We start from the raw sequence: 19307 nt of genomic DNA, 5'->3' as shown, positions 1-19307 counted from the left end.
ACTTCATTCCATGCATAGGTAGGTATCAATCCACTCCCCACAACATACCCAAACCAACAATAAAAATAAACAAACAAGCACACTCCCCAACCCAACCCAACACAAAACACTCATAAACACCCCCCGGGGCAAAAAAAGAACTAATCAAGGTTCATCTTCCACAACCCATCCCCAAGATAATGTCCATCCTCCATAACAACCCCCTTCCCCTTACTCTTCATATCCTCAGTGCTCACCTTCAACGTCCCCACAAGACACGCCGTCTCCTTCCCCTCCGCCATAACAGCAACCACCTGGCCCGCCTCCAACGCATTCTCTTTCTCCGGTAACCGGCCCCCGGGACTCGTTAATCCGGGTGCCATGAGCGCTGCGCCGGACAGCACGAACCGGATCGCGCCACGGTCGATCTGAACAGTTGGTAGGGCGGTAGGATATTGGTGGAGGAGTTTGAGGTGGGGGATGGGAGGGCCGTCTTGGGGTTGGTAGAAGAGGGGTGTGGAGTCGATTGTGTAGAGGGTGCATTTTTCGGGGCTGTATTGGTTCATTCTGTTAGTTTGTGGTTTCTTTTTGGTTGGGTTTTGGCCATGGTTGTGGTTGGGGGGTGGTGGTGGGGTGTGTTGTTGTATGTGAGGGGTTATGTTCATGTAGCTATTTCATATAGATGCGATATAGTGTGATAACTCTTTGTATTGGGGTATGGGGTATGCATCAAGGAATATAATGTAGGGCGTAAAAGAATAAAAGGAGAGGTACAGTTTGACAGCATCGAGCTGAGCTTTCTTCGGCAGGATATCATCAATGTAAGGCTCGAAGCCTGGGTATGCTTCGACGAAGCGTTGGCGGAGGCCGCGCTGCACGCTGGATTTCACTTTTGAGCGATTGCTCGGGGGGATCCTATTATTTTTGGTTTCATTGTTAGTCTGGATTCCTCTTTGGGGGATGTTGTTTGCTTTTTTCTTTTTTGGTGGTGATTTTTGAAAGGTGTGAGGTCATGGGTATGAACGTGTATCGGAGGTCTGGGATTGTTTTGCTTGCGGGGGGTTTTTTTGGACTTTGGGGGTGTCGGGATGGAGGAATTGATGGGATTTCCTGTCGGAGGTTGTTTTCATAGTTTGACATGGTATTTACTTACTCTTTCTTGAACATTTTGCGTGATTTTTTGTTGTTGATGTTGGTTCTTACGATGAGGTCAAACTGCGCGCTTGGCGGGGAGAGGTTGACGCGGGGAAGGGCTGCTAGCGTCACGTGTTGGGTTCAGTTATTTATCGAAATATTTCTATTACACTATCAAGTACAGTTTTCATTTACGAGGAAAAGATGGTTTGTGGTATAAATTGTTATTTTTCATTCATATCATCTACAATTTAAGGTATCTGGACTTAACCACGGGCGGCACCGGCCTTGATCAGGAGGATATCGCCGTCCTCAACGACGTAGTCCTTACCCTTGGTCATGACCTTACCAGCGGCCTTGACGGCGGCTTCATCGCCGTACTCACGCAGAGTAGCATAGTTGTAAACAATGACCTGGATGAAAGTCTTCTCAAAGTCGGTGTGGATGACACCGGCAGCAGCAGGGGCCTTGATACCCTTGCGGATGGTCCACTGGCGGACTTCGTCGGCACCAGTGGTGAAGAAGCTGGCCAAGTTCAGCGATTTACGCATGGTGGTGATCACCCTGGGCAGAGCAGACTTGGTTTCCAACTTCTTGCACTCCTCGAGGGCCTCCTGCTCAGTCTCAAACTGAGTCAGGCGCTCCTCGAAACAGGCGGAGAAGGGGAGCAGAGGGTCACCAGGAGAGTTCTTCTGGATCCATTCAACGACCTTGGGAAGGTGCTTATTCTTCTGACGGATGTAGTCTCTCTCGCTAAGGTTGACGAGGTAGACAACGGGCTTAGCAGTGAGGAGCTGGAGGGGGTTGATGACCTCAACCTAGAAGTTGTTAGTGCCAAGCATACAAAAAGATATTGACTGTGACAATAACAGAATACGGAGTAATATCAGATAGGACGTAATCTCATGTGACCTCGCGTTGGTATAATATGAGGCCCTTCGACGAGCTGGGTTATATTCGAGCAAAGCTCTTATTCATCATATGAAATTTGTGCAAAGGGGTTTAGAAAGAAGAACAAAATCTAACATACCTCCTTGGGGCTCCAGTCGGCCTTGCGGACATCATTGCCGGCCTTCAGGTGCTCGAGGACCTTGGCAACAGTGGCCTCCTCCTCGCGCAGCTTCTTCATCTCCAGAGACTGTCCACCGCGCTTCGTTTGCTTTGTCAAGCCCTCCAGAGCCTTTTCAACGAACTCAATGTCCTTGACCCGAAGCTCCTCGCTGATGATTGTCAAATCACGGGCGGGGTCGACATCACCCTCAACGTGGATAATCTCGGCATCGTCGAAGCAACGCACGACCTGGAAGATGGCATCGACGGCACGGATGTGGGACAAGAAAGCGTTACCGAGACCAGCACCGGTAGAGGCACCACGAGTCAGACCGGCGATATCATAGACCGTCAAGTTGGCAGGAACCTGCGACTTGGGCTTGTAGTGCTCGCACAACCAATCGAAACGGTCATCGGGAACAATGACACGCGCCTCTTCGGGGTCAATGGTGGCATAGGGGAAGTTGGCCGGGTTACCCAAGTTGGACTTGGTAATGGCTTGGAAGAGTGTCGATTTACCGACGTTGGCCAAACCAACCTATGGTCATGTTAATATTGAACATATTTGTTTTCCTTGACAGGACTACATGGTGTGTTGATGTGGAATGAGAAAGAGAAGAAAAAAAAAATTTCAGGGGAAGGTGAGGATAGTGTGCTTAAATAGGGTTAGGGAAAAATAGGATGGCTGGGAAGTGGGCGTGAAAAAAAAAAAAAATAGCCGGTGGGGTCAATGCTCACATACGATACCGCTCTTCAGGTTATTTCCTGGACGGCCCAAAAGGACCTTCTCTTGTACAACAGCTTTCTTGGGAGGCATCTTTTTGTTGGATTTCTTCTTCTTGCTGGAGTAGCTCCGGTAGGAGAAGAAAGAGAAAGTGGACGGAGGAGTGACGCGGGGACGGCAACAGTAGGATTGGAGGCGCGAGGCCAAAGCAGGACCAGCTGCGGTTCGTTCTATTCGGAGGGGAAGGGAAAGGAAAAGAAAAACGGAGGGGGATTGGATGGACGACGTTTTGACGGTGCCCACAGCTTGCTGGTGGGCGAATTGAAGGGAAAAGAAGAAAAATTTAGGGAAGAGGAGGGGTCAATGAGGGGTAGCAATGGTCGATTACTGGTACACCTGAGCGTATGATGGAACTTTTTTTTTTTTTCTCGGTGGTTGATTATGAAAAGGCAATAAAAAAATTCAACGTGTTCTCCGAATGCTAAGGTTTTCTTACCTATGACGCGCTCTGCTCTCTCGCCTAAACACACCGTGACCTCTCTCTCTCCTTCCGTCGTTCTTCACCGCTCACGTGAGCTGATAGCCCTCGTCAAGTGGCCCGTGCTTCCGGAAGCATGGTGTGTTACGTCATACTCAGATATTCACGAGATTACCCTCTATGCACGGAATACCGAGTAGTATAAAATGTAAATACTAAAGAATCATGAAGCTAAAATGTTGAGGTACTATTCACAACGGATAGCTTAATCTACTCAGTCCTTATTAGTGGTTTTGCCGTAAGCTACGTACCTTCTAGGTAGAAAGAACCAATTGACAGTCATTATATATATTGCTCATTACGTGACTAAGATACATTCCACCCTCTATTAAAACAGATCCGGTGGTATATTGAAGACAACAGTATGGGATTATAGTGCTTGCATGGTCGAATTTTTACAATGAACCTCTTCATGGGTATCCATTCGGTATTCATATTCGCCTGCACGGGTATATTCATTAAACATTTCCATCACAATAACGCCGGAGAGAGGTGGGTGGATCAAAAGCGAACAAGAAGACTAATCAGCCTTAAGAGGCGGTCAAGACCAAAGTTGGCCTGTTGACAAGACCCTAAGTCGACCATACACCCCGTGAACCCGACAGTGTGGAAGCTCGCTTCATGCCCTGCAGCGGAAGGGACGGCAGCTGGGCAAAGGATTATAACCTGCCCAGACGTCTTATTCTAGTAAAAGGTTATGCCTGGAAAGCAATGAGACCCTTCTGGTAACCGGGTTAGTATACTTAGATTAGGTATTTGCGCATAGAACATTTGAGTATGTCAGCCTCAAAGGTGAGAGGTGGCGGTCATCTGATCCACAGGCATTTGTCATCTTGTCCACACTGCAAGTGAGGTTCTCTTATATGGGCTGCAATTCAGTAATGGCGCCTGATCTAGTCAGGCCGGTGGTATAGTATACCTACATTGTGGCCTTCACTGCAGCTTCTGCAATGGAGCGGTATTCAGCGCACTGCTTCGCAAGGCGCCGTATCCCCTCAAAGGCTTTGCAGAAAGTGTGAGAGGACAGAAAATCCTCCGTCCGGTCAATTAGTTTCAAATTGTATCCTCGATAAGCATCTTGGGGGTTACGTATGATACTCCATGAAAGGGTCATTGACGCAATCATTGGGTAATATATCAAAGACCTTCAAGAAACGTTAGCAGCTTTCAAAGCGAAGGGTCCAGTGACACTCACCCAAAAAAGGGTGTATTCTCCTGCGATAAATATTTTGTAAGGTTGATAGATGCTCTAGCGGCTTTGGTGCAGAGTGACGTAGACAGCAATACCCTGGGATTGGATAACGAGGCGGGCGAGCTCGTAAAGTCATCCTTCTCCAGAAGATCTGTCCCGATGCTCAATCCCCGGGCGACAACACGACGGTGAACTGCAATCATGCAGTGGAAGTACGAATAATGTAGCAAAAGTAACACAGGTGATATTTTTGACCGGTGGCCATCAGCTACGGCCTTTTCCGGCTGGTATTCGGGTGGAATGCTTCGTTTCCACTCTTGGAGCTTTTCGTCTAACACTCCGACTGAGGCGATGACCTGGCTCAGTGGCCTATCCTCCGCAGCGGGGGAGTAAAGGTCCCTATAAAGTTGCCCCTTGATCATAGCAAGCTGGCAAGTTGACCGGAACGCATTGAAACTCCCAGATAGATCACTAGTTGGCATATTGTACTTGCTGTCGGTCGGTGCGTCCATTGGTAAAGTCGCACTGAAGTCTGCATCGCTTTGCGCCGGCGGTTCACAGAACCGAAGGGATAGTCTGCCTAGAATTAGTCCCAAACTTAGGGGGTAGAATACAATTCACAATAGCCATACTCTCGATCTAAGCAATAAGCGATCCAAAATACTGTCCGCTTGTGTTGGATCTCTTCCGAACACAAGGGAGAGTCATCTTCTGTGTTGCCCAAGCCCAGTTCGTGACAGATGCGAATAGCGGCGGAGACCAAAAAGCCACATGGAGTCTCAGCCGACGTTCCCAGAAGAAAAGTAGCCTATACCAAAAGTTTTAACTCGGGTCATGCGCCTAAACACGTGAGTGTCAAATCATACCACTAGGAGGAGCGCTTGGAGACCCAAAAGGTCTGGTGGGCCAAGACAGAGCTCATTCACCATTTCTAAGGCATTTTGGATGAACAACCAGCTTTTGTGATGATGATCTGTCCCAGATCCTTCATCTCGAGGGCGAATCATGTATGCTGTTGCTAGGACTGCATTTACGCAGGCCCACTGGCTTGGTGTTTGAACTTTCATGTCCAAGCTTTTTTGACTGAAGAGGGAGAGTAGCTCGGACCGCTGAAAAATTGGGAACAGCATATTGAAGTCCTCGATGTAGTCTTGGACGAGGGAGACAATCTCCTCCTTTGTTGGCAGTGAGCAAAACACTCGACTGGGGAATGCGCCATCGAGAGGACTATTGGTTGTATTTTCAACGACGCCTTTTCCCGACAGTAATGACGAGAGATTCCCTAACGACATGTTTCCAACTTTTTGAGATATCCACTCCAACCCTTTTTGAGAGATAGCCGAGAAACCTAGAATGATATTATTAGCTCACATATATCTCACTTATAAATTAAGAGTATCGAATATACGGAAGTCTGACCTCCTGCAAGTGGTACATCGACCAACGACCGCGGAATGGAAAAGGATGCAAGACACGGCGGCCAATTCTCTACGTTTTTGTATGAGAATATTATGCCTGGATTAGCACCAGCATTGCTAGTATTCCTCATGAGGTTTGGCTCCCGGCCAGCGCAAAAATTTCCAAACCCTGGGTCACCTGCGGTATTACTATCGGAGCGTTCTAATACAGGGATATTTGAGCACAGAAATTCTTGAGTAGCAGTCGTGTTACTCTCGCCCAGTCTAAGCCCCATATCGTATAATCGAGACTCCATCCGTTCGATGTTCGTTTCCAGTCGGTTGATCATCACACGTCTTCACTCAGCATGTAAGACTTCTGCCCTGCAAAAACATAATATTGACACTTCAGTTCTACAGTACCTTCTCATATCTGCTCTGTATCTCTCCTCATTGCGCGTACCAGAAGCTCGTCGCTCTCGGCACATAGAGCACCTAAGCGTTGCGCTGAAGTCGCCACCCTGTTTCTTGCGACGGCATGCGTTGCAAACCTGGGGTTCATCAGTAACGTATTGTGGTCATATGAACCAGACCGCGTACTTTATGTCTCGAAGGTTCCTGTTTCGCAACCCCTATATCTGACTGCGCAAGTATCCTGGTCATGGAGTCATGGGGTATATGCCGACGATAATCAACTTGCTGGCTGCTGCGACTCATTATTCGAGAAATTGGGAAGTCGATAATTAATATGTCTATGTGATGATGTTGAGAAAAGGTGAAATAGAAGGAATGGGGAAAGACCCAAGGATTTGTCGTGGGGCATCATGACCTGGGACATTGGTCTAGAGCGGAGCAACCACTGTCGATCTCGAGATGTACTAGGGCAGGCCTTATTCGGGAAATCCACCAGCCGAATCGTGTGCAGCAGAAGCCAATGACCGGGTCGTTGCTGGGACTAAATCCGTCGTATGTCTTGGCAGGCCCGGATGACGGATGTTCGTTCTGTACTGTAAGTTACACGGTATTGATACATCTCAAGTTTGCCGGGCCATTGACTCCCGTTCATCTCCGAAGAGATGGGATCGATTTGATGACCGTCTGCTAATCGGCTCTAGGCTGCAGCCAGGTGGAACACCCACGTTTTGCATCCCTAGAGGCACATATATATACCATCAGCATGCCCCGTCCGGTGATGTGGTTGGCTCGGAAATCGGGTGTCAAAACCATAAGCTCTTCTAGATCACATAACTGATATGGTAGGGCTCGACATATCAGGACAGCCATATTCCGATAAGGCATTGCTCGGGCCCCGGACGTTCGCTGTGCAGCGGAGCGTTCATCCGCATTGTTTATCATTATTTTGCCCCTTGGATGTGGAACCCTTCTCGCCGGTTGCATGTGCGTAGACGATTTGACTGGAGTCCTATATAATCATCTCCTTGCCCCTATGGCAGTTGTATCCTTAGTTAGACGGACCAATTCAAGTCTTTTCAAGCAAGGTCCTTAGTTTATATATTGTTCGATTAACGTAAAGCTTTGGTTTCCACTGACAAAAAGGCAAATCTCAGCTCTTGTGTCGCACGTTTCGTGCATCGTTGGTTACGCCAAGGTAACATTGCCAACGGATTTTCGGTCTGCATCGTCAATGGGAGGACTAGCCTAAAGCCGGAGGCCAGTCAAGTCAAAATGTCCTTCTTAGGGACAGTTAATCCAAAGGATCCTCGGCAGCAGTCTGTGGTTAGTCATAATAACCCTCTGCGGAGCCATGGCGATACAGATGAGGACAATCCAGTTTATGATACTCCATCAACTTCAGGCACTCAGTACGCTGATCGAGAGAAGAGCGACGATGCGTTGACACTGCAAGAAGACAACGAAGAGAAAATGGAGGTTCGGGTGGGTGATTTAGCTCGACGACTCACCCGTCAATCGACTCGAATCTCTGCGAAAGGCGCCCTCGAAAATCCATTCTTTGTGGAGGACCCTGAATCTACTCTCAATCCTGACAGCCCAAATTTCAAGCCAAGAGACTGGCTTAAGATGTTGCTTGCCATTCGCTCTCGTGACCCTGAGCAGTACCCAGACCGAACAGCCGGTGTTGCCTTCAAAAATCTAAATGTCCATGGATTCGGGTCTCCAACAGACTACCAAAAGGATGTCTTGAACTCGCTCCTAGAGATAGGTACTATTGTCCGCAAGTTGATGGGAATCAAGATGCAAAAGATCCAGATTCTTCGGGAATTCGATGGCCTGGTGAAAAGTGGTGAGATGTTGGTGGTGTTGGGAAGACCGGGAAGTGGATGTTCCACGTTCCTCAAGACGATTTCTGGTGAGATGAACGGGATTCAGATGTCAGATGACTCGACACTCAACTATCAGGGTATGCATACCCAGTTTCCTTCTTCAACTCTCCACCCTTACCAACCTATCCTTTCATTTGTGGAGACTAACCGTGATGCTTAGGTATACCTGCAAAATTGATGCACCATGCATTCAAAGGTGAAGCGATTTACTCAGCTGAGACTGATGTTCATTTCCCACAGCTTTCTGTTGGTGATACTCTGAAGTTTGCAGCGCTTGCCCGAGCTCCTAGAAATCGCTTAGAGGGCGTTAGTCGGCAGCAGTACGCTGAACATATGAGAGACGTGGTAATGACAATGCTTGGACTATCCCATACGATTAATACTCGTGTTGGCAACGACTATGTCCGTGGAGTCAGTGGTGGAGAGCGAAAGCGTGTCAGTATTGCGGAAGCCACCCTAAGCCAGGCACCGCTTCAATGCTGGGATAATAGCACCAGAGGTCTTGATAGTGCGAATGCTTTGGAATTTTGCAAGAACCTAGCCTTGATGAGTAAATACGCTGGCACGGCTGCCTGCGTAGCTATTTACCAGGCATCGCAAAGTGCATATGATGTGTTTGATAAGGTGACGGTACTCTATGAAGGAAGACAAATCTATTTTGGCCGAACGACGGAGGCTAAGCAGTTTTTTGTGGATATGGGATTTGAGTGCCCTGACCGGCAGACAACAGCTGATTTCTTAACGTCCCTTACCAGCGCTTCAGAAAGAAAGGTCCGCCCCGGTTTTGAAAGCCGCGTGCCTCGCACTCCGGATGAGTTTGCCACTGCATGGAAACGAAGCGACGCTCGGGCGAAGCTGATGATGGAAATCGACGAGTTTGAGAAACAGTACCCAATCGGCGGCGCCTCCTATCAATCCTTTATTGATGCTCGCAAAACTATGCAGGCAAAGCATCAACGTGTCAAATCCCCGTACACAATCTCGATATGGGAGCAAATCTCTCTTTGCGTCGTCCGCGGTTTTCAGCGCCTCAAAGGTGATTCCAGTTTGACGATAACTGCCTTGATTGGCAACTTTATTATAGCCTTAATTGTTGCTTCAGTTTTCTTCAACCTCCAGGATAATACTGACAGCTTTTACTCTCGAGGAGCTTTACTGTTCTATGCAGTGCTTCTGAATGCGTTCTCCAGTGCTTTGGAAATTTTGACTCTGTACGCCCAACGGCCGATTGTGGAAAAGCAAGCTCGTTATGCCTTCTATCATCCATTTGCAGAGGCTGTTGCATCTATGCTGTGTGATACGCCTTACAAAATCATTAACTCAATCACTTTCAATCTCCCGTTGTACTTTATGACTAACCTACGACGTGATGCAGGAGCTTGGTGGACATTCTGGCTCTTTTCGGTGGTTACAACCTACACTATGTCAATGATCTTTCGAACGATTGCAGCGACATCTCGCTCTCTGTCTCAAGCACTTGTCCCTGCGGCAATCTTGATCCTGGGTATGGTGATCTATACTGGTTTTGTTATCCCTACCAGAAATATGCTCGGCTGGTCCCGTTGGATGAACTACATCAACCCCATATCTTACGCCTTTGAGAGCTTTATGGTCAATGAGTTCCATGGCCGTCACTTCGAATGCTCTCAAATTGTCCCATCTGGAGGAACTTACGAAAGTATGCCGATGCAGAATCGGATTTGCTCTACAGTTGGAGCGGAGACTGGTTCAACGATTGTGCAGGGTACAGTCTATCTTGAACAGAGTTTTCAATATGTCAAAGGGCATTTGTGGAGAAACCTGGGTATTATGATCGCCTTCCTAGTTTTCTTTGCTTTCACGTACCTTGCATCCACGGAATATATCTCAGAGCAAAAATCGAAAGGTGAAGTGCTCTTATTTCGCCGTGGGCATCAGCCTAAAGTAGCCCTGGATAAGACCGATCCGGAGTCGCCCGAGCCAAGTGGTGCACCGAAAACCGATGAATCTGCTCCTCAAGCGTCAGCGGGAATCCAAAGACAAACCGCAATCTTTCAGTGGAAGGATGTCTGCTACGATATAAAGATCAAGGGGCAACCTAGGAGAATTCTGGACCACGTTGACGGTTGGGTTAAGCCTGGTACCTGTACCGCCTTGATGGGTGTCTCAGGAGCAGGTAAGACAACGTTATTGGATGTGCTCGCTACACGCGTTACTATGGGAGTTATTACTGGCGAGATGCTTGTGGATGGGCGTCCTCGTGACCAATCCTTCCAGCGTAAAACAGGATACGTGCAGCAGCAGGATCTTCACTTAGCCACATCTACTGTTCGCGAAGCCCTCAGATTTAGTGCGATATTACGTCAGCCAGCACATGTCAGCCACCAGGAGAAACTTGACTACGTTGAGGAAGTTATCAGACTCCTTGGTATGGAGGCTTATGCTGATGCAGTTGTTGGGGTGCCTGGAGAAGGCTTGAATGTGGAACAGCGCAAGCGTCTGACTATTGGAGTTGAGCTTGCTGCAAAGCCTCAACTTTTGTTGTTTTTGGATGAACCTACATCTGGTCTCGATAGTCAAACCTCCTGGTCAATCCTGGATTTGATTGATACTTTGACCCAACACGGCCAGGCAATTCTTTGTACTATTCATCAGCCCTCTGCCATGTTGTTTCAACGTTTTGATCGCCTTCTTTTCTTGGCTAAAGGTGGAAAGACGATCTACTTTGGTGAAATTGGCCAGAACTCGTCTACCCTATCCAGTTACTTTGAACGCAATGGCGCACAGCCTCTATCTCCTGGAGAGAATCCAGCCGAGTGGATGCTGGATGTGATTGGAGCGGCCCCAGGATCTCACAGTGATATAGACTGGCCGAAGGTGTGGCGTGAAAGCCCTGAGCATGCGAAGGTCAAAGAACATCTTGCCGAGTTGAAGTCAACTTTATCTGTCAAGCCAGAGGAAACCTCTGACCCAGAGGCCTTCAAGGAATATGCGGCACCATTCTACATTCAATTATGGGAATGCTTGGTCCGTGTCTTTGCTCAATATTACCGCACGCCAAGCTATATCTGGTCTAAAACAGCCCTTTCAATTCTGACCTCCATTTATATCGGATTCTCCTTTTTCCACGCCAAGAACTCAATCCAAGGGATGCAGAATCAGATGTTCAGTGTATTCATGTTGATGACGATCTTCGGTAATTTAGTGCAACAGATTATGCCTCATTTCGTCACGCAACGGTCACTATATGAAGTCCGTGAGCGTCCATCGAAAACATATTCCTGGCAAGCCTTCATGACAGCCAATATTCTTGTTGAATTGCCCTGGAATACTCTAATGGCAGCTCTGATGTTCTTCTGTTGGTACTACCCAATTGGGCTGTATAATAACGCGAAGCCTACCGATGCAGTGACTGAACGTGGAGGTCTCATGTTCCTACTTATCTGGGTATTCCTACTCTTCACTTCCACCTTTGCTCATATGGTTATAGCAGGTATAGAGCTGGCTGAGACAGGTGGTAATATTGCTACTTTGCTCTTCTCTCTCTGCCTTATCTTCTGCGGTGTCCTTGCAACCCCAGAGAACATGCCTGGATTCTGGATCTTCATGTACCGTGTATCACCGTTCACTTATTTGGTCTCTGCAATGTTGTCTACTGGCCTATCTGGCACTGATGTTCAGTGTGAGGCAGTTGAGTTTCTCCACTTTGATCCCCCGGCAAATCAAAGCTGCCAGCAATATATGGCAGCATATATCACGCAAGCCCAGGGTTACTTGCAGAACCCGGAAGCCACAACAGATTGTGCTTTCTGCACGGTTAGCAAAACCGACACATACCTTGCCGCGATATCTAGCAGCTTTAAAGATGCCTGGAGGAATTTCGGTCTGATGTGGGTGTACATCGGGTTTAATATTGCCGCAGCAGTTTTTATCTACTGGCTGGCCCGTGTCCCTAAGGGGAAACGAGCATCTGGTGCTACATAGTCTAGGTGACCTGCATCCTTTCCGCTTCACATTCAAGATGAACATATGTTCTTGCGAATATTTGCTCAGTTCATATCCTACAGCATTTTGTTACATCTCCTGGCCTTTTATGTTCAAAGACTTACATCTTCACATCCCCCATCTTTCGTTCATGCTATTTGTTTATATACTAACTTCTCTTCATCTTGATTCTGTCACACAAATTTTGGGATAGAACCATACTGGCCTTTTCTTCGGCCTGCCTACTATCATTCTTTGCGTTTGTTATACCATGACTTCATTAGAACATCATGTAGACCCCATTCACTTATTTCTATTAGCTGTACTTTATAAGCTAGACTATATATTTAATGTCACTATATACCTGGTTGAACAATTTTCCTGTACAATATTACCCCAAAAGAAAGAGGAGGAATCGAACGAGCTCGAAACGCTAAACATCTCCGAAATGTTGGTATGGAAGCCTGCAGGACACCAGTCTTATCAGAAAAAAGGTCATGTATTATGCGTACCAACTTGATATTCATTAAGTTACCGTAATGGTAATAACCTAGTGGTGGATTCATCCTATATATTGACGCAATCTTGCATTTGTTAAGGTCATATACACCCAGTTGACAAATCAACTATGTATTAACTACTACACAGTACACCGAGCCCTGAAGGCACCGCGCCTGCGTCATATCAGGATTACCACTATAGGAATAGCCGATCTAGTCATCAAGGTTTCCTAGCTTATGGTTATAGTAGCCCGATTAGGAACAGTACATCTTATCTGATAGGAAGGCTACAATCTGTATCATGTTCATCAATACTTTATATGAACTTAAGTGTCCGATCACAATCATAGGGGCTTCGTTTCTACCTTCCTGGGACTAGCGATGGATTCAACTGCTGAATGAGCATGTTGCGCCCGGTTGCATACTTCAGCTGAAAATCCTACCAAGTAGACTCAATATGCTTTCTTGATAAAAATGTTAGGTTAGTACTAGGACAAGTACCTATACTTGATCTACATAGCGGCTGGATCCTCTAAATAGATAAGTGGCTATGTGGTATTCAGCATGGGATCGTGTCCTTAGATTCGTGTTCATCAAAACACTACCAAGAAGCCGTACCTAGTATGGGCGCTGCCTATGGGCGTTAGTAACATCCAAAATCAGCTGGATGGGCTAATCAATATTAGGCAGGTGCTATTTATGGAGGCTAGCCGCCGGGTGGGCTGTTCTCATTAATTCAGTGACATGGCCCCCGCCCACTGGATAGATTCCCGACATATACCTAGAGCCAATTGACTTTGTTCGCCCTCCCGATTGCCCGGCCTGTTGTTCGATTTATACAGGATATTCTGTACTTTACCGACTAATATAATATTATTGATACTAACAGTTATATAGGAAAGTGCACCTGATACACCCGAAAAAAAAAAGAAATGTAAATTTACTGCAAGGCTGCGCACGAAGCGACGCACTAAAGATTCTGTTTTCGGTTAAGCCTATCGTTACAGATGCATAATTAGTCGCCAGCCTTGCGAGCGCTTACAGCACGACCTGGTCGCATTTAAAATGGCCGCCGTGTTGGCGCCTCGCTCATCTTCCGATTCCGTAAGTTTCTCTTTTTACAAGTTTCTCGAGCAAGGGCACTGGGCAACATGGGATTCAAGATCAGACAACTTTTCAGAAGAGACCGGCACAAGAAATCAGGAAAACATACTGACCCACAACCAGATACTGATAAATCCAATGCGACTGTGGCATCCCCTGAGACCAATTTGTCATCTGTTAGCGCTGGAGCCAACTCTGCGATTGAAGACCGCCAAAATGAACCCCAGCCAAGCTCGCAAGATCTGTGGCAAACTGCCTTTGCCAAATTAAATCCCGATGATCAACGCAAGCTGGTGCTTCTCGATACGCGTGACGAGAACAGTCCCGACCCTCAGATGGCGGACTTGGTACATACTGTTATAGAGACGACCAAAAAGCGGTACGACGAATATCAAAGGAAAGGGCTCAAGATTAAACGGCCAAAGGGAGAAGATATCAACGTTCGAGATTCTGCTCTCAAGATAGTCAGCGCGACATTATCCTTCCAAGATATTATCGGTGCTGCTGTTGGCTGTGACCCCACTGGGTATGCAGGAAAAGTCTGGGGCATTATATCAGTGGGATTAACCGTATGTGGAGTGATCATCAAGAAAGCAATATCAGAGGCAAGATAGGCTAATCAAGAAGCAGATGATACAAAATCATCAGGATCTACAAGCTTCAATTTTCCAAGCATCAGAGCTTCTCACGGATGTGCTGAGTCGGTGTGCTTTCATTGAGAGACAGTGCCTAAAGAGTAACAGCACTAATCAAGAGACAAAAGACATGTTGCGCAACGCCATAGTTCGTGTTTATTTTGCTGTATTGCGATACTCATCTAGCGTTGTTTCAATCCAGTGCTCGGGTGCTGGACGGCGGTTTCGCCTTAGCGCTATAGCTTTAACTGACCAGCCTTTGACCGCGCTTAAAACCGCTATTGGAGAGGAGGAGAAGCACTTGGAACGATGGGTTCAGTTTGATCAACAATTGCTCTGGAAACAAAGAGCGGAGCAAACACTTGCTCAGATTGACAACGTGTTGAGCGGTATTCAAGACATTAGCCGGGAGATGGAACTCTGCAAATTAACCATTGCTGAAGGAGCTGCATTTGACTCATACACGAACCAGCATGAAGTAGAGTGTCTCCCAGGAACCAGAACAGACCTTCTTAAGCAGGTGACGGACTGGTCACTCTCAACTCAAGGAGAATGCATCTTTTGGCTAAATGGGATGGCAGGAACAGGAAAGTCAACTGTTTCACGTACTGTTTGCAAATTACTGCAAGAACAGGGACTTTTGGGGGCCAGTTTCTTCTTCAAGAGAGGGAAGTCGGATTGTGGCAGCGCAGAGAAGTTTTTTGCAACGATAGTTCGGCAAATCATTGTTCAGGAACCTCGTCTTATACCCAGTATCCGAAGAGCAATCCAGAGAGATCCTTCTATATCGACAAAGTCCTTAGGAGAGCAGTTTAACAAGCTGTTACTTGAGCCATTATTAGCAGTCAAACATGATCCGGCGGGAACCTCCTTTCTAGTTGTCGTGGTTGACGCGCTAGATGAATGCGACCCAGAAAATGATATTGGGCTTCTACTTCGTCTTCTTCCTATGGTTTCAACTCAAAGTTCGATTCGCATCCGCGTTTTTCTCACTAGCCGCCCCGAGATTCCAATCCGCGAGGGATTCGATAACGTTTCGGGAGATAACCATCGGACAATTGGTCTCCATGAGATTGTGGAATCTTCCATCAAGCATGACATACTTCTGTTCATGAATGATAGATTTGAAGAGATGAGGCGAAAACTATCGCTTCCTAAAGGATGGCCAGGGGAAAAGACAATCCAGGATTTGGTCAACATGGCTAGTCCATTATTCATTTCTGCTGCTACCATGTGCCGCTTTATTGCAGATAGGAGGTGGAACCCAGAAAAGCGCCTAGCTCTGGTTCTCGGTTCAGGAAGTACCGAGAATGCGTCCACAAGTCATATCTCGAAGCTGGAACACACATACCTTCCCGTATTTGAGCAAATCCTCCATAGTGGGGATGACGACGAAGATGACGACGAGAAAGCGCAGCTGGTTCAAGAATATCGAGTGATTGTAGGGACAATCATCATTCTTGCGAACCCGCTCGCCCTCACGTCATTGGCAAAACTCCTGAATGTCCCGAGTAGCGACGTGAGCCGTAGATTGGATTTCCTTCATTCAGTCTTAAGTATCCCTGACGATGAGGGGACGCCTATACAGCTTTTCCACCAGTCATTTCGGGATTTCCTCCTTCATCCAAAAGTCCGTACGAAGACCGAGTTCTGGATTGATGAGGAGCATATACATAAGGAAACTCTATTCAGATGCATCGAGGTGATGGCCCGACAGAAAGGTGGGCTGTCAAAAAATATTTGTCAACTATCGAGCGACGCGGCGTCACGAAGTGATATAAGCGATGAGACTATCCGAGACTATCTTCCAGCTGAGCTCCAGTACTCGTGCCATCACTGGATCTATCACCTACAGCGGGGAAAATATCAAATTACGGATCACGACGAGATCCACAAATTTGTTCAAAAACATTTTCTTCACTGGCTGGAAGCCATGAGTGTTTTAGGCCTGGCACAAGAGATTGTGAGTGGTATCAAAACATTACAGTCAGCAGTGCAAGTAGGTTCTCATTTCACCTGTAATGCAAACCACTTTCACCTAGATATACTAACCAGTACAAGCCTCCCTCCGGGCATATAGTGTCGAAATTCTTTTATGATGCAAACCGGTTTATTTTGAAGAATTCTTGGGTTATTAACAATGCACCTCTTCAGCTCTACGCTGCCGCCCTGGCATTTGCCCCAACAAACTCAGTTGTGCGGAATATCTTCGAAAGCGAGCTACCTAGGCGCTTTCCAAAGCTACCTAAAGTGGAAGAGGATTGGAATGCACAACTTCTGACCCTCGACATAAAGGATGTGGACACTGTGGTATTCTCCCCAGACAGTAGACTGATCGCCTCTGCCACTCTGGGTAAACCGGTCAAGTTGTGGGATTCAGTTACGGGGCTGTTGCTCCATACTCTGGACCAGGTCTTCTATACTAGTGGTATGACATTCTCACCAAACGGTACTCATGTTGCATGTAGCTCTTGGGATGATACAATCCAAGATCACACAGTCCAGTTGTGGGATATAGATACGGGGGCTCTGTACAAGTCCTTTACGCAACTTACCTCTCCAGTGCTCTCGCTGGCTTTCTCACCGGATAATAAGCTATTGGCCTCGGCTTCCTCTGATGATACAATCTATATTTGTGATCTCACCAGTGATATAGTAATCCGAGCACTGGAAGGCCATTCCCACAGAGTGAACACATTGGCTATATCCCCGGACGGCAAACTAATAGCATCTGGATCAAATGACGAATCCGTAAGGATTTGGGAATTGGACACGGGAGCTTTACTGCAGACGTTCGAGCATAGCGGGTCTGTTAGATCAGTCGGGTTCTCCCCAAACAATGAGCTTATGGCATCCGTCCCCGGCGATAGAGAAATTTGGATATGGGATGCAGGCACAGGTGAACTGCAGCAGAAGGTCGGCTTTGATCGGATAGAATCGTCTATTTTCTCACCAGAACGTATACTTGAAGCCACGGGGTTTAATCGCGCCCGGTTATCGGACAGGATTCTGAGCACATTATTTCACAGGTTTGATGTGAGTAGCCGCGACTCCTGGAAACTAGCAGTTTCTCCGAACAGTGACCTACTCGTATCATGCTCCGATGATGGACGTGTACAGCTGTGTGACACAAGGATCGCTGCAACAAATTCTACTATACAGGCCCATTCGCATGAAGTTACTGCGATACAGCTATCTCCTGATAGCAAGTTCCTTGGTTCAGTCTCCTCTGATCATAAAGTTCTACTGTGGGATGCTACTACAGGTCTTCTGCTTCACACTCTCAACGACTATTCAGGGAAATCCGGGACCTTTTCCTTCTCACCTGACAGCAAATTAGTGGCGTTTCGCCCGCAGTCGAACAGTACATGTATTCAGCTATGGAACGTGGAAACAGGTCAGCTGCATCGCACGCTTGAGGACCACCTGGATTCAGTTGACCGCGTGATGTTTTCTCCCAACTGTCGGCAGTTGGCTTCAATAGAAGAACATGGGGCAATCACTTTATGGGATATTCAAACCGGGGGACGAATGTACAGCCTGGAGTCGCGTGGAAGTTGGGTGTGTGTGGCATTCTCACAAACTGGAGCGAAATTAGCCACAGGCTCCCACGATGCAGTACGAGTGTGGGATGCCAGTACAGGCGTGCTACAACAAGAACTAAAAGGGCATAAAACTAGAGTCACGGCAGTCGCATTTTCACCGGATGAAAGACTCATAGCCTCGGGGTCCAATGATGCAAAGCTCTGTTTTTGGGATTTGGCAAAAGGTGACTTATGTCAAACTCTGCAGGACTCTGGAGCTATCAGCCAGGTCGCGTTCTCCACAGATGGGAGACTTGTGGCCTCTGGAACCCTTTCTCAGACCTTTCGTCTGTGGGATAGAGAAACGGGAAATTCCATTTTTACTTCCAACTATCATGCGTGCCATTATCGGGCCGGGATAGCCAATTTACGCTTTTCAAGCGACAACACATACTTGGAAGCAGACTTTGGAAAGCTTCGTATCCCTTCCGATGAGGCGACCGACTCCTCACCTAACCAAGGACGAAATGTGATATTGGGAGAGCAATGGCTGCACATCGGGGACAAAAGAGTTCTCTGGCTGCCAGTGGAGTACCGACCCAAAGTATCGGCGTATTACAACGGTACGTTCGCTATTGGAGGTGGAACCGGCCTGGTTTCATTCATCAGTGTCGATTTGAGTGGAGAAGCAAATGGCCATTCTTGATCTATTAAGATGACTCAGATGTGCCATTATTTCCCCTCGACTCCTGTGGACGCTTCGTCTAATCGGCAGAAAATACACAAGACTAGACTTTGAGTATATATACGATGGGTGACTTTTGGACATACGCTGTACAGTATACGAGCCTGTACAGTAATTCTAGACACTTCCAATACACAACACACCACGAACAAGATGTCAAACCGTGGTGCCCTTAAGCGCAGTTATACACACTTATAATTTGTTTCACAGCTCCGCATCTCTCCTGTATATAGTTTCAAGTGATAATGAGGTAACATACAATACAGATATGATGCCAATGTAAGTGAAAATACACTGACGCAATGCCAAATATTGTACTTGATTTGTGGTATACCAGAAAAAAACTTTGCCTTTAAAATGGGCAGTGTTCTTTCGGTTCGGCAATGGAAATTCTGAAATCTAAAAAATTCGAAGAATGTTGCTGGTCCGCTAGGGTCGTTTGTTTATACTGAAGCCAGAAATCAGTGTCCCTGGTAAAAGGGGGACCTCGGAGATACATGGACCTGAAAGTCAACCGAT

At 47.1% G+C, this 19307-nt stretch overlaps 4 protein-coding genes across 4 annotated transcripts; 2 read left to right on the top strand and 2 right to left on the bottom strand.

Annotated features, from left to right (window-relative positions):
• Nucleotides 1-140: 140 nt before the first annotated feature.
• Nucleotides 141-2980, bottom strand: BDV38DRAFT_272822 (GTP-binding protein YchF; the record flags this gene model as incomplete). The annotated part of the gene is made up of 6 exons (XM_032057560.1): nt 141-531; nt 754-894; nt 1133; nt 1385-1931; nt 2144-2701; nt 2906-2980. 6 exons carry the CDS (start codon nt 2978-2980, stop codon nt 141-143), a joined length of 1713 nt encoding a protein of 570 aa, XP_031911548.1.
• Nucleotides 2981-4344: 1364 nt separating this feature from the next.
• Nucleotides 4345-6166, bottom strand: BDV38DRAFT_272821 (fungal specific transcription factor domain-containing protein; the record flags this gene model as incomplete). Its single annotated transcript, XM_032057559.1, has 5 exons — nt 4345-4570; nt 4621-5193; nt 5250-5425; nt 5484-5965; nt 6037-6166. The coding sequence occupies 5 exons, from the start codon at nt 6164-6166 to the stop codon at nt 4345-4347; spliced, it is 1587 nt and encodes a 528-aa protein (XP_031911547.1).
• Nucleotides 6167-7556: 1390 nt separating this feature from the next.
• Nucleotides 7557-12416, top strand: BDV38DRAFT_139836 (pleiotropic drug resistance family ABC transporter). The gene is made up of 2 exons (XM_032051405.1): nt 7557-8394; nt 8478-12416. The coding sequence occupies exons 1-2, from the start codon at nt 7701-7703 to the stop codon at nt 12278-12280; spliced, it is 4497 nt and encodes a 1498-aa protein (XP_031911546.1). The 5' UTR covers nt 7557-7700; the 3' UTR covers nt 12281-12416.
• Nucleotides 12417-13919: 1503 nt separating this feature from the next.
• BDV38DRAFT_252388 (WD40-repeat-containing domain protein) lies at nt 13920-19158 on the top strand. The gene is made up of 3 exons (XM_032055124.1): nt 13920-14453; nt 14515-16518; nt 16581-19158. The coding sequence occupies exons 1-3, from the start codon at nt 13932-13934 to the stop codon at nt 18747-18749; spliced, it is 4695 nt and encodes a 1564-aa protein (XP_031911545.1). The 5' UTR covers nt 13920-13931; the 3' UTR covers nt 18750-19158.
• Nucleotides 19159-19307: the final 149 nt, after the last annotated feature.

Source organism: Aspergillus pseudotamarii, assembly GCF_009193445.1.
Source record: "Aspergillus pseudotamarii strain CBS 117625 unplaced genomic scaffold BDV38scaffold_43, whole genome shotgun sequence".
In the NCBI taxonomy this organism is placed as follows: Eukaryota; Fungi; Ascomycota; class Eurotiomycetes; order Eurotiales; family Aspergillaceae; genus Aspergillus; species Aspergillus pseudotamarii.
The sequence above is the reverse complement of the archived record's forward strand: the minus strand, read 5'-3'. Positions and strand labels throughout refer to the sequence as shown.

Excerpts from the sequence above, each read along its gene's own strand:
- BDV38DRAFT_139836 (XM_032051405.1), top strand. The coding sequence starts at position 7,701 with ATGTCCTTCTTAGGGACAGTTAATCCAAAGGATCCTCGGCAGCAGTCT. Across the intron at positions 8,395-8,477 it reads CTCGACACTCAACTATCAGG|GTATACCTGCAAAATTGATG; the intron begins GTATGCATACCC and ends CGTGATGCTTAG.
- BDV38DRAFT_252388 (XM_032055124.1), top strand. The coding sequence starts at position 13,932 with ATGGGATTCAAGATCAGACAACTTTTCAGAAGAGACCGGCACAAGAAA. Across the intron at positions 14,454-14,514 it reads TTATATCAGTGGGATTAACC|ATGATACAAAATCATCAGGA; the intron begins GTATGTGGAGTG and ends ATCAAGAAGCAG. Across the intron at positions 16,519-16,580 it reads CATTACAGTCAGCAGTGCAA|CCTCCCTCCGGGCATATAGT; the intron begins GTAGGTTCTCAT and ends AACCAGTACAAG.